Source organism: Desmodus rotundus, chromosome 7 (genome assembly GCF_022682495.2).
Source record: "Desmodus rotundus isolate HL8 chromosome 7, HLdesRot8A.1, whole genome shotgun sequence".
Classification (NCBI taxonomy): domain Eukaryota; kingdom Metazoa; phylum Chordata; class Mammalia; order Chiroptera; family Phyllostomidae; genus Desmodus; species Desmodus rotundus.
This window is the reverse complement of record NC_071393.1, coordinates 129,292,539-129,308,270: the sequence shown is the minus strand read 5'-3', so window position 1 is coordinate 129,308,270 and position 15,732 is coordinate 129,292,539. Positions and strand designations below refer to the sequence as shown.

General features: G+C 59.5%; 1 protein-coding gene across 5 annotated transcripts in view; it reads left to right on the top strand.

Annotated features, from left to right (window-relative positions):
• Window positions 1-15,732, top strand: part of ITPK1 (inositol-tetrakisphosphate 1-kinase) — a 133,872-nt gene that overhangs the window by 87,505 nt on the left and 30,635 nt on the right. For all 5 annotated transcript variants that reach the window (XM_053928080.2, XM_053928078.2, XM_053928081.2 and 2 more), the window contains one exon: window positions 8,976-9,093. In XM_053928080.2, coding sequence (XP_053784055.1) covers window positions 8,976-9,093 — 118 coding nt within the window. The remainder of the gene's footprint in view (window positions 1-8,975; window positions 9,094-15,732) is intronic.

The following is a 15,732-nucleotide window of genomic DNA, read 5'->3' as shown; positions in this document are numbered from 1 at the left end:
GCCTCAGAGGGGCTTTGGCCAGCAGCTGACGGACCCCCGCGGGGGTGAGGGCCTGTGATTCAGGGTCACCTGAGGAGGAAGTCACCGTTTGGGACAGCCTTTGACACATCTGGTGCCACAGGATGAAGCACTGGCTGGCAGGTGCCAGGGAGGCAGAACTGGCACATCTGGTGGTCCTGGCCCCAGGGGACAGATCTGTCTTGGGGTGCCTGTGAGGCCAGTCTGTCCATTGTGCACCCATGGCCAGGCGGTGGCCGTGAATCCTGCTTTCTGCCCGGGGAGGTTGGTGCCACTTGGGGCAATTAGCTGTCTACAGGGCCTCTCCTGTGTGCACAGGAGGGCCGCACCCCCCTCCGTCTGCCTCGCCCCAGGCAGACCCGCGACTTTATGACCCTGTTGCCAGCCTGGAGTGGAGCTGGACTTTGTACAGCACTGGGTGGCAGGGGAGCCCGAGCTCTGACCCAGCCCGCTGGCTGTGGTCCCTCTGTGTAGACGGTCCCGGTTTTACAGCTCAGGGTGTGAGGCATGCTGGGTTTCAGAAACACTGATGCTTGTTGACCAACCAGTTTTCCGAAGTTGTAGGAAGGATGTGTATACGCATTATTTTAGGGTTCTTTGTCCCTGGCGCTGTTGACACGTGGGCCAGATCAGTCTATCGAGTGGGGGGCTGTCCTGTGCGCAGTCGGATGTTTAGCCACACCCCCGGCCTCCCCGCACTAGATGCCAGTAGCAGCCACCCCCACTGTGACGATCAACCCTGTCCGCACATTGCTGAATGGCCCCTGGGGAGAAGCTCGCCCCTGGTTGAGACCCCTGCATTTCTCCCAGCAGCAGCTCTGCGAGCTTGAAGGTCCGCCAAGTCATTGCCGTTGTAACGTGCGGACAGGCCTGCCTTGCTGGGTGCGGTGCCTGGGGTTTGGAGATCGGAGGGCGGACCGAGAGGCCCGTGTTCTCACGGGGTCTTCACTCCAGTCACACCTGCGGCAGAGAGGTCACCCTGTTTGGGGGCCGAGACTGCCTGATTTGTGGGGGAGGGTCAGGTCGGGCACGGGCAGGGTGATGCTCACAGAACACAAGTAAATGGAGGAAAAGGGACCACAGTCTCCAATGATGGTAAATTCTAGGAAGGAGAAAAATCCAGGCCTGGGAGAATGGAATTACTTCCCCATTTTTCGGGTGAAGAAACTGAGGCCGGAGGATATTAAGCCACTTGCCTGGGTTTGCTCAGTTAGAACTCTGCCTGTGTTTTTTTCAACTTTGCCCCAGAAGGGCTTTGGCTGGCAGCTGACTGACCCCTGGGGGGGTGAGGGCCGGTGGTTCAGGGTCACCTGAGGAGGAGGTCGCCATCTGTGGTTGTGAACCAACCAGAGGTTCTTGTCACCTTATCCTATAGCTGCTCTCTAAGAAGTTGACTCTTGACCTCAGAGGCTAAAAGTCCTGGTAAGCCAGGAGATTGTGGAGCCGGCTGAGGGGACAGCATCTGTCCAGCCTGCTGGGCAGGGTGGGCACAGAGGCCTGAGGGCCTGGAAGACACTGGTGTGGCCGGAGGACAGTGGCTGGGGGAGCATGTGCAAACGAGCGTGCCCCGTGGCCTCAGTGAGGGGGGCTGTGGTGTGCCCCAGGGAGTGACAGTAGTCTGCAGTGCTGGGAGTCATCGTCAGGGTCACCTCCGACAATGGCAGCTCTCTCTGGTCTCATGCAGCCAGAGACCGGAGTGGTGGAGTACAGAGGTGAGGGGCCCAGGTGGCCTCTGACCAGAGTGACCCTTGGTTGGTGCAGAGGTCAGCTGTGCTTCCAGACGGCGCCTCTCAGAGCAGGCACCCCAAGCTCTGGCTGTGACGCTTGCACACCCCTTGAAGCAGGCAGGGAGCCTGTGGGCCTTGGAGGGGGTTCTCTGGCTGCAGGGTGGGGGTGGGGCAGGCAGAGCAGGCAACAGGGGCTGCCCCACGGGCCCACTTGAGCCGCTGTGTGAAGGTGCATAGGGGTTAAGAGGTGCTTTAGGAGTGAGGGTGCTGCTACTGAGCTGGAGTAGAACTGGGCTTTTGTGACCTGGGACCAGGCAGCCCCTTTCTGCTGCTCACTTTGCCAAGCTGTCAGCTGGGACAATTGGGCCAGATGACCACTGAGACCCCCACAGCCCCGACAGTGATCCCTGAGTGGAAATGCCAGGCTGTCCTGGTTTAGCCTCAGCCTGTGAGGAGACACCTTCTCTTGGCCAGCACCCAGCCCTGCACATCCCTTTCCCGGCTCAGGAGGCTGTGTGTGGCCTTGGCGTCTCTTTGTTTGCCTGAGGACCGGTGGTGTGGCATTGTAACAGGGCATGTGACATTTGTCAGATGAACAGCCTGATGGGCACCTTGCCAGCCTCCTGTTGATGGGAGGTAGAAATGCTTGGCAGTTTGTTGCCAAAATCTGGGGACAGAAAGGGAGGCATTGTTTTCAGTGGGGGGCCTGGCACAGAGGAGGGAGAAGGTATTTGCTGTCTCAAGTAATAGAGTGTTCAGCTTCCTTCCTGCCCTCTCTTCTGCAGCATTCTGGGTCATATTTTGGCAGGAGCTACATTTTTTTCCTGGACTTGCCTATCACCTCTGTGAACTGTGAACGAGAGTGTCTCCCTCATTGGGACTGCGGTTTCTCCCAGTCCTGCTCGCTCTCCTTGCCAGATGGCTGAGCAAGGCAAGGGAAGGGGGCACTGCAGGTGGTCTCGGAAGATGACCCAGGGAGAGGGATAGTTGGGGGTGGTGTCCACCTTCAGGTGGGGGTGCCTCTGACCCAGAGGACACCAAAGGCACCCTGGGGCGCGTGTGCAGAGTCCCACACCCTGGAGAGCCTGTTGTCCTTTTGGGTGCCCAGACCCAGCCCTGCCCCACGGGGCACCCTCTCTGCACCTCCCTGCATCTGGAAAGGGGTCACCTTTATGCTGTGGGGGTACGTGTACCGTGCAGTTCACTCTGGAGGCTGCAGCCTGGGTGCCATGACCTTGCCTTGTCCTTTCGGAACCCCCCTTCTGTGACCCTTCTGCTCACCAGCGGCGATGGGTGGCGGGGTCACTGCTGGCATCTGCCCCGAGGAAGCTTCCTCTGCCCTCCCCCAATGCCCCACAGTTTCTCCCACCTCTGGCAACCGGGGTGCATTCTACCAGTCTGCTCGTGGGCTGTGCTTCTGGTGTGGCTTTCCCTATGTGGTCCCTGTGTGGCTCCCAGCCGTCCCTCGTAACCTGTTTTGGTAACAGGTAACACGTGCATGCAGAACCAATTTGCGAACAGGCTCTTCTGGGTCCTGTCTTGGGGCAGCCGTGGGTTCCAGTGGCCTTGAACCTTTTTGGCGGGTACCGTGTATATGTGAACAGAGATGGTCTTCCCTTCTCCACAGAGAGCCATGGTCCCATATGATACATCTTGGAAAAGATTTCACGTTGGTCAGGCTTCTCTGCTAACAGACGTGGAGGGCATTTCTGGTCATGCTTGACAGGCTTGCTGCAGTGACGGAAATGCCCGTGTGTGTATGTCTTTGTGTGCACACATGGGGGACTCTGTGGCAGAAACACCTAGGAAGAGAAACGCTGAGTTTACGCACCTTAATTTGGGCTGTTGCCCCCTTTCTCTCTGTGGAAGTAATTCCAGTGAACCTCCTACCAACCGCATGCCAGTCCGTGTCCCCCGCTTTGGGAGGTGTTTCCATGGGTTTCATCTAGCTCGAGCCAGCTGCAGGGTGTGGGGCAGTGCCAGGGTCCTAGTGATCGTCTCTTCACCCCGGGAGGGGCGGGTCTGTGCGCGGTGCTCACAGTCTCTCCAGACCTTGGACCCGGGCCCCCGCTTCTGTCTGGTGCCCGAGTGCCCGTGCTCCCCTTTGCCTTTTCTGGGCCCTGTGCTATAAGGCCCTGACCCCCCAGCCTGGGCTCGTGGGTTCAGATCGTGGGTCTGATTTCCCTCACACCGGCCCTGCAAAGCCACAGAGATGGTGTTGTGCCCAGGTCTGGCAGCGTCCCAGTCCTTCCCGAATGGGGAAGTCCTGTGCACAAACCTGCAAGGCCAGCCCTGCGCCTGACTCGCTGCTCAGGCCAGGGCCCTTCCAAGCCCAGCCCCTGGGCCCTGCACAGAGCTAGACGGGTCACTGCAAAACTCAGAGCTGACCCCGTCACTCCCCAGCTCAGGACCCTGTTGCCTTAGGATAAAACACAAACTCCCTGGCTGGTCTGTCTCCAGCTGTCTCTCCGGCCTCTGCCTTGAGGTAAACTTCCCGTGAGACCTGTGTCCACCCAGCCATCCTGGGCTCCCTCCCCCGCCTTTGCTTCTGCTGTCCCCTCAGCAGAATGCCTTCCCCCCTCGGCCTGTGCCTGTGACCCTTGGAGGCTCAGTGTCACTGGCCCTCCCGAAGCTCTCTGTCTTCCCCCTTCCTACCGCACCTCTGCGTATTCCCTTGTGGCTACACTCCCCTGCTCTTTCACTGCCGTCTCTCCCTACCCAGGAGCCCCCAGTGAGGGCGGGCAGAAGGGGGCTGCTCTGCAGCTGAAGCTGTGATGCCCACGCACGCCCACTTCTTAAGGGCTCTTGCTCTTCCCACCCTCAGGCTGGAGGCCTCAGGCTGAGGGCTCACACTGGAGATGTCTCCAGAAGACAGACAAAGCTAAGACCCAGGTGTCTGCTGTGGGGAAGCCTGCTCTCTGGAGGAGCGGTTTTAGAGAAATCGGAGAAGCAGGTGAGGCGCCTTCTCCGTGCCAGGGCTGAGTCTGCAGGACAGGGCGGGGTACCTTCGTGCCTGCACCAAAAGGCAGTATGGTCTCGGTGGTGACCAAGTGTCTGACAGGGAGGGGGCCCACTGTCTGTCTGTTTTGAGGGAGTGGGCCAGAGCCTCTGTTACCTCCCAAGAATGGGGGCAGGAACTGTGAGTGGGCACCTCTCCTTCTGTCTAAGGAGCAGGTAGGCAGGCTGCAGCTGGTATAGGGGGCGCTGTCAGGACCTGAGCTGTTTGCAGAGGGGCACTCCCTGGAGCCTGTGCTGCCATGGGATGGGGGCCTGTGTCCTGCTCCAGGCATCTGCAGGAGAGTTGGCCCGGCCAGGGCAGCCCAGCTGCTCATCCCAGGTGCCGAGCTGGCCTGCCCATCACCGTCTGCTGTGTGGACCAGGGCAGGAGGAGCTCAGAGAGCACGGGTCGGGTTTGGCCCTGAGAGCCCGTGTGTCGCAGAATCATGAGAACGCTTCCATACCCCCGATCTCCTCGTCGCCCACAGCACCTCCAAGATATGCACATGTTATACACAAGGAGGCAATCTCAGAGATTCGCTGTAGTTTCTGTTTCACAGACACAGAGGAAGTGGCAGAAGCAGAATTTGAACTCGCGACTTCTGCTTGCATTTTCTGTTAGAAGAGAGCAAACCCTTGCATCTCAGTCCCTGCTCATTTCCTGTCCTTAAATGGAACTGCAGAGGAAGGAGTGTCTCCGATGTTCATCCCAGCCCTCTCATTTGGCTCCCAGTCTCAGCGGGGAAGCCTTGACTCCCTCTGGTCCCGCCTGCCCCCTGGCACTGTCCTCAGCTAGTATCCTGTGGGCTGGGGGCGGGGCGGGCATCTGGCTGGTCGAGGCCCCTTTGCCCCTCACCAGTCGGTGCTCTCCTCCTGGCCCTGCTGCCCCAAGGCTATGGACTTCTGCCTTTCCACACTCCTTTTGGTCTGCTTGCCTCCGGGCTGCCGTTTGGGCCTCTTTTTCCAGAGCTGTGCTGAGATGGTGCAGGGCGCCCCCTCCCCTCGGTTTGTTTGGTAATTCTGAGAGACTTGTGAAAAATGCATGAGGCCCGGGGTACAATAGATAAGCTGAAAAGCTGGGAAGAAAATCCACTTGTGGATTGTGGGTTGATTGGAAAAACTCTCTTTGTCCTCTCTGTCCTCGTCCCAGAAGGGATCAAGTTTAGGAATAATTCCTCTAGTAATGTCGATGCTTTCATCCGGGGTCAAAAGCTTGTTGGCGCCTGCTTGTCAGAGATTTTCCCTTTTCTTCTAGCTTCTTCCCCTCTTGAGTTTGGCTTAAATTCCTGTCTTAATGACTCTGAGTTCCCTCTTTGAAGGTCGCTGTCCTGATGCAGGAAAGCGGAACCAGACCAGCAACTGCACAGATACCCTCTCGGCAGTGGGGCGGTTTTTGAGGGGGAGGCAGTAGGAGGGCTGGGGGAGAACTGGCCAGCCCATCGAAGTGAGCGTCCGATGCTGCCTCCTGTTCGAAGGAGGGCAGTGAGGATGCGTGTGTGTCCCCGCCCTTGGCCGGGGCGCCTCTAGCAAGTGGCTGTCTGTCCGGTTCCAGAGCAGCCCCCGTGTGTGAAGTCTGCCTCCACAAACACGGTCCTTGCTCTTCTCCAGCTCAGACTCAAGTCAGGGGTGAGGACCCGAGACCCAGCTACGCCACGTGGCTTGCCCGGGGCGCCACCAGGAGGTGAGGGCAGTGGGAGGAGGTGGTCTTCTCGAGGTCTGGTCCCTTCCTCGTCCCTCTACGCCAGCTGCTTCCAGTGTGTCAGGGAGGGGGGCATTTCGCTCTGTTAGTTCATAACCCAGAACATGAGACCGTTGGCCAGGATTATGGCTCAGCAGAGCGAGGCCTCGGAGGCTTTGCCCAGCCACGTGTCTGCCGCACTGCACGAGACGCCCTGGCGCTGGTGCTGATGTGAAGTTTGTCGAGTGGATGGCCTTTCAACGTGAGGACGTTAATGTGATCTCACGTGTACGTGTGAATCTTGGTGGCTCCTGAAGGACGTGCTCTTGTGGCAGCATAGGCCTGCTTCAGAGGAACGGGATCTGGTGCAGGGATGGTGCCCAGGGTCGCTGCCGACAGGGCTCAGTCACGGCCCCTTGACCCCAGAGATAAACCTTCCTTAAGGACACCTCACACACAGCTTGTCCTCGTGGCCCCTATGGGTGGCAGACGTGGGCTCGCCTGCATTGGCTGCTGGCTTGTTCGTCAGACCAGGGCAGCGGGCCAGCTGCTGAGCTGACTGGCCGACAGTCACGTCCCTCGGGGAGGAGGTGGAGGAAGCCATGAAGGTGGCGTGTGCCCTGCATTCAGACCTCCAGAAAGCGTTCAGGGAGAGGACCTCTTGAGGGGCGGGAGCGTGCGGCCCCATGGAGCTCTGGGGTGGGGATGGGACGCAGGCCTCCCCATGCGTGCTCACTGGCTACCCTTTAGGGATGGAGACTTTTTAGAAACATTCAGAGAAAAAGACACAAATGAGCCCATAACCAGATCCTCTGGTATGATGCACTGGGGAGCAGATTTCAGAGGAAGAGATAGGAATCTCTGGCTTTATGTCTGAGAGCTCTTAAAAATGATTACTAGGAACCAAAACAGGTTCTCTGAAAAGAAGAGTAATTGTACATGGAGCTTTATTTTTGCTGATAAGGTTACTGGAAAAGAAGCAGTGTGGCTTTGCTTCCTCGCCTTTGCTGCCCTTGTAGACTGGGCGGGGGGCGGGTGGACTAAGCCCGTGCGTGCATTCCTTGGGGTGGCCCTTACAGAGTACCGCGGACTGAAAGGGTCTTTGAGTGGTAGGAATGTCTCCTCGCACAGTTAAGGGGGCTAGAAATCTAAAATCAAGCTGTTTGCAGGGTGGGTGCCCTCCGGAGGCCCTCAGACACCGGCTGTGCCTCTCTTCCGGCGTCTGGCCGTGGCCAGCAGTCCTTGCCTGTCCCCGCCGTGCAGCTAGCTGCATGGCTTCCGTGGCTGACTCGCTGCATGTCTCAGCGTCCAGATTTCCCTCGTCTCAAAGCCACCAGTCAATGGACTAGAACCCGTCCTCATCCAGTAGGGACTCATCTTAACCTGATTGCACATCTGAAGACGCTGTTTCCAAATAAGGTCATGTTCACAGGGACTGGGTTTAGGACAGAACAGATCTGTCGGGGGTTGGGAGTGCGGACATGCTTCAACCCACAGGAACAGCAGCTGCTGGACGGCCCGCCTCGCACCCAGTTTTCTCTCTGAGCCCCTCTCTGGTTTTCCAGCATTCTGCATCTTTCCCCTTAGAATCGTACAGCTTTAGAGCAGAGAGATGGTCGCATTCACTGCGTCTGTCTGACAGGCCTGCTCCAGTCCTGTCCCCCACCCCATGCTCCCTAGGGCTCCTGCATCAGAGGTGACCGGTGGTGGGGCCAGGACTCCCCAGGTTCTTTTCCTGGAAACAGTTTGCTCTTTCTTTTGTTGAATTCTGTTACAGGTAATAGTTTCTGGTTCCTCTTGTGCATTAGTGTTCTTTCCCCAGCAAGATTGCAACTTCATTAAAGACCAGTTTTGTGCCGGGTCCTCCTGCCTTTATTTCCACAAGTCTACCATGGAGCGAGTAGGTAATAGAGAAGCACTTATTGGCATGGGCATGCGAGGGCCAGGCAGTGGCCTGGGGCAGGGGTCTTGTTGCTGGGCCTTCCCACAGACCTCACAAATCCTGGCATTTCAGTCCTGCTGGCCCAGGCAGGGTGCAGTCACACGGAGAGCAGGGCTGGTTTCAGGTGAGGCTTTACCCAGGAGTCACACGAGCCGACCAGAACCTTGTCGCTCTGCCTCTCTTGGCTCTGTTTCCTCACTTTGGGCTCCATCAGGCCTCTCCTTCAGACCCCAGGGTAACTGCTCCCGGCCGCCTGCTGCTGCGCATCCTCTTCTCAGTGAGGACAGAGCTCTTTTCCCAGAAGTCTCAGCAAGAGCTCTAAACCTGCCTCTGATTGGACCAACTTGGGTCACAGGTCCTCTCCTGAGCCAGTGGCCTGGGTGGCAGGATGCCCTGATTGGTCTAACCGAAGTCATATGATCTGAGGGGCTGAGTGGATGGAGGCTGGGAACAGAAGTGAGGGATGGGGTGGGGGTGGGGGTGGGGCAGGAGGGAAGGCTAGGGAGAAGACGGTTAGGTGTGGTGGGGGTGTGTGGGATTGAGTCCTGCTTGTCACCCGCCTTCCAGCATCAGCCTCCTCTCTCTAACCGGAAGGGGCGTGTTTTCCTTCCAGGAGTACATCGACGCCCACCCTGAGACCATTGTCCTGGACCCCCTTCCTGCCATCAGGACCCTGCTCGACCGCTCCAAGTCCTATGAGCTCATCCGGAAGATCGAGGCCTACATGAAAGGTATGGACACAGGTGGCTCTGTGCCCGTGGCAGGTGGCCCACCTCGGGGGTCACTGGGAGGTTCATTGCCTGGGGCAGGAGGAGGGGGCTCTGGTCTTTTTAAGCACTTCGGGACAGGAAGCAGTTGAATTCCAGTGGCCACACATTCTGGGGAGGGCCCTTCCTTCTCCCTCTGTGACCAGCAGAGCTGGGAACTAAAGGCCCCAGAGTGCTCTTTGGGAGAGTGGCCCCACCACTTCAGGACAGTTTGGTTCTGTTGTCGTGGGGCCACGGAGTGGCACTGAAGTGTCCCGTGACATGGTGGTTAGAGAGCAGGAGTGTGTGCAGAGGAGCTCAGGGGTGGACGGGAGGGCGCAGTTGTGTAACCGGGCGAAGGAGACAAACAGAAATTAAAGGGCCTTTACTCAAACGCATGGCGAGATGTAGCGTGGTGGCTGGAGCTCATGGGGTACACCATGTTCTTGTGGCAGTAGCCCCCCTCTTTGCTGCGGGAGCTACTGCCTGCTGCAGCCTCTGTCCCTGGGGGCTCACCCTCCCCACCTCCCAGTCAGGGCAGCTCAGCTGCCTTTCCAAGGTGTTCATTTATGCTTTTTGCAAAGATTCATGTTAACAGGAACCCTGGTTGCCTTTGCCTGGTCAAGCACCCCCTGCCGAGAGCCCTTGTTTAATGTTAAGGGGAGAGGCTTTGCCCACACCCTGGGACCTCGTGGAGCTTCATCTTAGGGGCAGGAGTGGCAACCCCTGCTCCGCCACCCACACCATGAGTGTGGCCATGCATGCTGCCTGGAACCCCGGCCCGGACGGCGACTCGGCCCCGGTATCGTTTCCTGTGATGGTGGGGACCAGTGGGCAGCTTGGCTTACAGGACCGTCATGGGAATAATGAGAGCGGCATTTGCTGGGTGTGCGCCAGGTGCCTGGTATTGGGTGGGGCCTCATCCTCCTGTTCTGTCTTCCTGTGCTCATAAAGGGGACACAGTCCCTTCCCTAACTTTGTAGATGGACACTGGGGGCTCGGCGAGGTTAGCAGACACACTGACGTCACACAGCCTGTGAGTGTCAGCCAGCGCTCAGCCAGGTCTCCAGCCCAGGCTCCCGACTCCTAACCCCTGAGCTTGACTTTCACACCCAGGGCTAAGCCGCCCTGGGTCTAGCAAGCACCTGGCATAGGTGCAGCCACGGGCCCAGGCTAAGAGAGTTGGCGAGTTCTCGTTTCTTTAAGGAGCATGCCCTGTGGAAGACCTGGGTGCCTGACCTGGCTGTCCTGCAAGGGGTCTCGAGACTTGTTTCCCTGGGTGCCTGGCATTTGTCAGGTAGGGCAGAGCACAGACCTGACTACCAGGGGGTGGGGGCAGGCTTCTCCAGCACACCAGCATCCTTTCCTCCTTGGGTCTGGAGTGGTCAGTGACGAGGTGAACTCCCCTCCCCTTTGTGGTCCTTTCCTGGGTCCAACTAGGGTCCCCAGGTGGCAAGGAAGCTCTAGAGTGATGTTCTGGTTGGATGTTGGTTCTGGAACGGAAACCTGTCTCTTCCTGGGATGTGTGTGTTGGACCCCGACTCTGTGTGGAGGGACGGGAGATCATATTAAAGGATGAGTCCTGACGAGGGAGGAGGTGCAGGTCATGGCCATGGCCCATGTCCTATGTTCTCGACACGCCTGTGACCAGGGCGATGGTGTGATGGGGCGAGGGCGGCACCCTGGAGCAGGCTTTCCCAGAGCCAGGAGCACAGGCTTCTGCCGGGGACAGACCAAGGCTGGGCCCAAGGCTGGGCCTTTGCTGCTGTGTGTTCTTGGCCAGGTCCCGGCCGGTTTTCCGTAAGACGTAGGCAGTAAGCGGTTTTTCCATGGCCTCGGGGGTCTGGATAACTGGGTTCGTGTCTGACAGGCCCCCAGACGGTCCCAGCCTGCTGGGGTCTCCCAGGAATGGCAGCTGCTGTTGCTGCTCCCTCACGATGGAAGGGGTGAGGCTTCTGGATTGGGTCTTGGAGTCCATCTTGATGTTATGGGCAGGCAGTCAGAGCTGGGGATCAAGGGTGAGCCCGGGCTTAGAGTACAAGCGTGTGCCGTTGGGGGAGTGGGGCAGCGGTGGGCTGCACTTGGACTGCAGCGGGCACGGGACGCAGGGCTGAAGCTGGTGTGCCGTGCTGGGGGAGTGACGGCCTGGGCCTCTCCAACAGGGCAGGGGTGCGAGCAAAGCAGGGGGAGAGCTGAAGTGTGGGGTGCTGGTGAGGGACTTGCAGAACATTGGGTCAGAGTGGGGGGCTCGGAACACCTCATGCGGCTGTGGGGGACTTCACTTGCTGGCAGGTGTTGAAGGCGTTTGAGCTGGTGAGCGAGCAGATGAGAAGACGTCTTAAATACAGCACAGATGGGGCCAGGAGACAGGTTGAAGGCCCATGACCTGCTTCCTGTTGTGAGGGTGCCACACACCCGGCCACAGGCCTGAGCGACTGGTGACCGGCTGGCTCCCAGTGGGCTGAGAATCAGGCCCCACTCTGCTGGGTCCAAGAAACCTCAGAGTTAGATGCCCTTGGCTCCGGAGCTGCCCGCGGGGGGACTCCACCCCCGGCCCAGCAGGAGCTTGTGGACGGAACCCTAAAGACGGGCTTGGGCTGAGGCCAGCAGGAATTGTGTGGGTGGGTGGGCTGTGCCCGCTGCACCCTGGATTTTCCTTATCGTGCACACCACGCGGGGCTGGTATTCTTCCAGGAGGGCGGTCAGAGGCTGGGACTTCCTAGAGCCTTTTCCTGGGGCTGTTCATGGGGAGGACTGCCCGCCCCCACCCCAGAGAGGCCAGCTCCTCCTCTGTGCAGATGAGAACCTTCTGTGGGGAGCGTGTCCCTGGTCCCCCTCCACCCCGCTCCCGCTGTTCCTGGAGGGGCGCACCCGTTAGGGGTGCTGTGAACAGCCACAGCCTCCCCCGCCCCCCCAGACAGTCGCAGTGCTCCAAGTGGCCCACTTTGGTGTTGGGAGCAGGGGCCTCGCAGAGACCTCCAGCCCCTGTGCTGAAGCAGCTCGCCCTGTCCTCAGGAGCTTGGGTGGCTGTGGAGCAGACGGGGCAGGTGGGAGGCTGCCCTGAGTGGGGTGGGCAGTGGGCTGCAGCCTGTGGGGAGGCCCTTCCAGGAAGAACAGCAGAGCACTTGGACGGGGTCCACACTCAGTGGCCAGCTTTCTCCATGCAGAGTATCAGCTCGGAGGCAGGTGAGCCTGCTGCCTGGAGCTCCCAGCCCCGCCTGTCAGAGGCCCCAGGCGGCCTCAGGGTGGTCGGTGCCATCTCCTTGCACATTTCCTGGTTCCGAGTCTGGGCGCGGGGGAAGCAGGTCCTTTCTCTACGTCAGGCCTGTCTGTCGGTCTTGGCCCACCCGCCCGGTTACTGCTCAGGTGGCTGCAGTGAGATGGAGCTTCCTTTCTCTCTCACAGACCGGCCTAGAGGATGGTCACCTGGTACCGTGTGGGGCAGCAGGGATGAGGCTTCTTCCGGTCACTGTGTGGCGGGGTGGCCCTCCTGGTCCAAGGCAGTGCCAGACGTAAGTGTGGGAAGGGGGCCTAGGAAAAAGGGAGCAAAGGGGAGCAGCCCAGGTTATCCTTAGGGAAAGTCTGGAAGCTGCGCAATGCTCTGCCCCACACATCGCTGGCCAGAACCTTGGTCCACATACTGAGCTGCAAGGCAGTGGGGGAATGTGGTCTTTACTCTGGGCAGCTCTGTACCCAGCTAAAATTTAGGAGCTTTGTCACCATGGAGGAAGGGGGAGAAGGAGTGTTGGGGTCAATGAGCAGTGTGCATGCCACCTCCTAAGGAATCCACGGGTGCATGACTCAGAATGACCTTTTCCCCTCCTGCTGGTCAGGGGGTGTGGCCCCTGCCTCTGACCTCAGCACTAAGTCCTTCCACAAAGCAGCTCAAAACAGCAGGAGGCCACACGCTTGCAGAGGGACTCCCCACGGAGTGCTGGGCTGGGTTTCCCTGATAGACCCCACCCATACCCTCCAGCCAGCGGCACAGGTGGCACAGAACCTGGCTCCCTGTCGACCAAGGGCAGGAGCCGCCCGGAAGTCAAACACTGCCAGGGGCGGGCATGGGGGCGGAGGGGAGGAGCCGCACCATCGAGGCAGGATTGCCGGGTGCACACCTTGGCAGGTTTTTTCCCTGAGTGGCCCCCACTTTGCTACACAGGCCTGGGTCTTTGAGATGGAAGCCCCAAGACCAAAGCGTGGCTCTGCCACCCCAAGCCAAGCAATTCCCGGCCTGGCTATAGCCAGCTGCTGAACCCACTTGTGAGAAAGCACCTGGACTGTGATTGGATGACATATTTGTCCCCTGGGCCCTGGGGGCAGCAGCTGGGGAAGTGTCTTAGACCACAGGGCGGAGGGCTCAAGAGGCCCTTTTGAGCTGATGACAGCTGTGGGTGATGGGGTGGCTTTCCCGGCCCCCTTTTCCCGGAGCCGCCCACATATGAACGCTGGAGGTGACAGATGGGCATCGGATGCTGGGCCTCTCTGGGGAGGGCTGTGCACACCATAGACTAAGCGGAGCTGCCTGTGGTTTTATGGGAATTTAATCAGGGCTCATTTTGGAGGCTGGACTGCAGTGGAGTAATCTAGGCACCAAGTGAAGAGAAAACAGCATTCCTTTTATCCTGGGAGAAATAATTCCCCACAGAGCATCTGCCGTGGGAGTGGGGAGGACTGCTGGGGTGCAGGGTGTGGTGAGTTGGGGACCTCTTCACTCAGAGGTGGGGGTTGGTGCTCCTGCCCACCCTTGGTGAGCTACAGGAGGCTCTGGGTGGGAGAGGCGAGGGCAGGGAGGGGAGCTCGGAGTCAAGGCCTGGGCGCAGATCCACCCGTGTGCTCTGCGTTGTGTGGCCTGGGCCGGTCACTGTTCCTCTCTGAGCCTGCTTTGTCAGCATGTGCAGGCGGGCACTGTTAAAACCACTTTCTGCGTTATCAGCTGACTTAATTCTCACGGTGACCCTGTGGGAAAGGTTCTGCTATCACCCATGGCTGAGAGGACACTCAGGTGCATTGAGCTTAGGTTGGCTGTGGCCACAGAGCTACTGGGGGTACCGAGCTGGGATTCGAAGCCACACCACTGGCTAAGCGCCCACACTGCTGGCTGTGCGCTTAGCGGTTCCTGAATGCGGCCCCCAGCCCTCATGGGTACTGCCTCCTCCATGAGCTTGGCAGGGTGTGGGGGACCTGAGGCCTTGAGGGATACAGTGGGTGCAGTTGCAGGCCCTTCTGCCTGGGGCCAGTAACCCCAGAGCCTCCCGGTACCTTCCACAGTGGCAGCTGGCACTGCTCCCTGGCGCCCTCTGGTGTCCAGACAGTGGCACTGACCAGAGGAGGTCCCTGGTGTCCACTGGATACTTAGCAGCTCTGCCTCAAACGGTCACTGAGTCGGCCCCACATGGTTATGGAGGAAGCAGAAATCCTGCCTGTTCTTTTTGAGGACAGTGACATGTATGCGGGGAGAGAACAGGGCTTTGGTGCCTACAGGCCTGGGCTTGAATCCCAGCCCCCCTTGGGGCCTGGGCCATTACTGCCCCCCCCCCCCCCAAGTTGTTTGCTCGCTGTGAGATGAGGTGGTCACTGCCTCCGGGGGGAAGGTGTGCGGAAGGCCCAGTGCTATTCCCTGCAGCTCGTGCGGCCCACAGTGAGGGGCTGTCGGCTCCCTCTCCGTGGTCCTGCCAGGAGCCTGGTGTCAGGTGGGAGGCCTGTGGCAGGAGCTGGTGGGTGGAGTTGAGGAGGACAGAGAAGGTGGGTTGTCCATCCCTGAGGACTGCCACTCCTCAGTCAGGGCTGGCATCTAGTCTTAGTTTTGTGCAGGAGGCTGGAGTTGTGGATCAGCCTGCTAGGAAAGTTCTTCCACACCCCCGAGTGGGTTTCGGGGGAGCTGGCCCCTGTGATGCCTGCCTGCCCGGCCCATGAGGCGAGGCTGAGGGGGCTGAGCCCCATCAGGGGGCCTGGTGGGGGTGAGGACAAGGCTCCAGGCCAGGTCAGGTCAGGCTCCTGGAGCAGGTGGCCCTGGAGGTGGTGCAGGGCCAATGAGCTGACCGGGGGGTGGGGGGTGCCTTTGGGTGGGTGCTTGGCTCCTGGTTTCTCTCCCAGACTTGGGGATGTGTGGGAGAAACACGATCCTCATTTTCACGTCGGCCACTTCCAGCCACCCAGACCCCACGTTAGGGGCAGGTGGAAGGTCGGCAGAGTAGGATCGTGCTGTGCTCCACGGTAAACCACCCCCACCCCCGGGGCTGGCAGAGTGCTGGCCGCAGTGGAGCATCGCAGGGCTCCCGGGAGAGGCTGGCCCCACTCAGCACACTTGAGGAGCCCCTGGGCTTCAGGCCTCCCACAGGCTGCCCGCCTCTGGCGCCCACAGCGCCCTGATCACCAGTGACTCAAACGTGGCTCAAACTCGGCCTCACCTCCCAGAGGCGGCCGCTCCTCACGGTGCGGAATCCGTCCTTCCAGACCCTTCTCATACACAAACAAATAGACTTGTGCTTTAGAAATAAATAGAAACAGGGTCACGTTACATATGTTCTCATAAAACTTGTTTTTTCTCATGTGATAGATGTCTGGGCTCCTCTCCACGTCAGCCCATAATGATGGCGGAGGTTGGGGGTGCCCCATCCCCTTCAA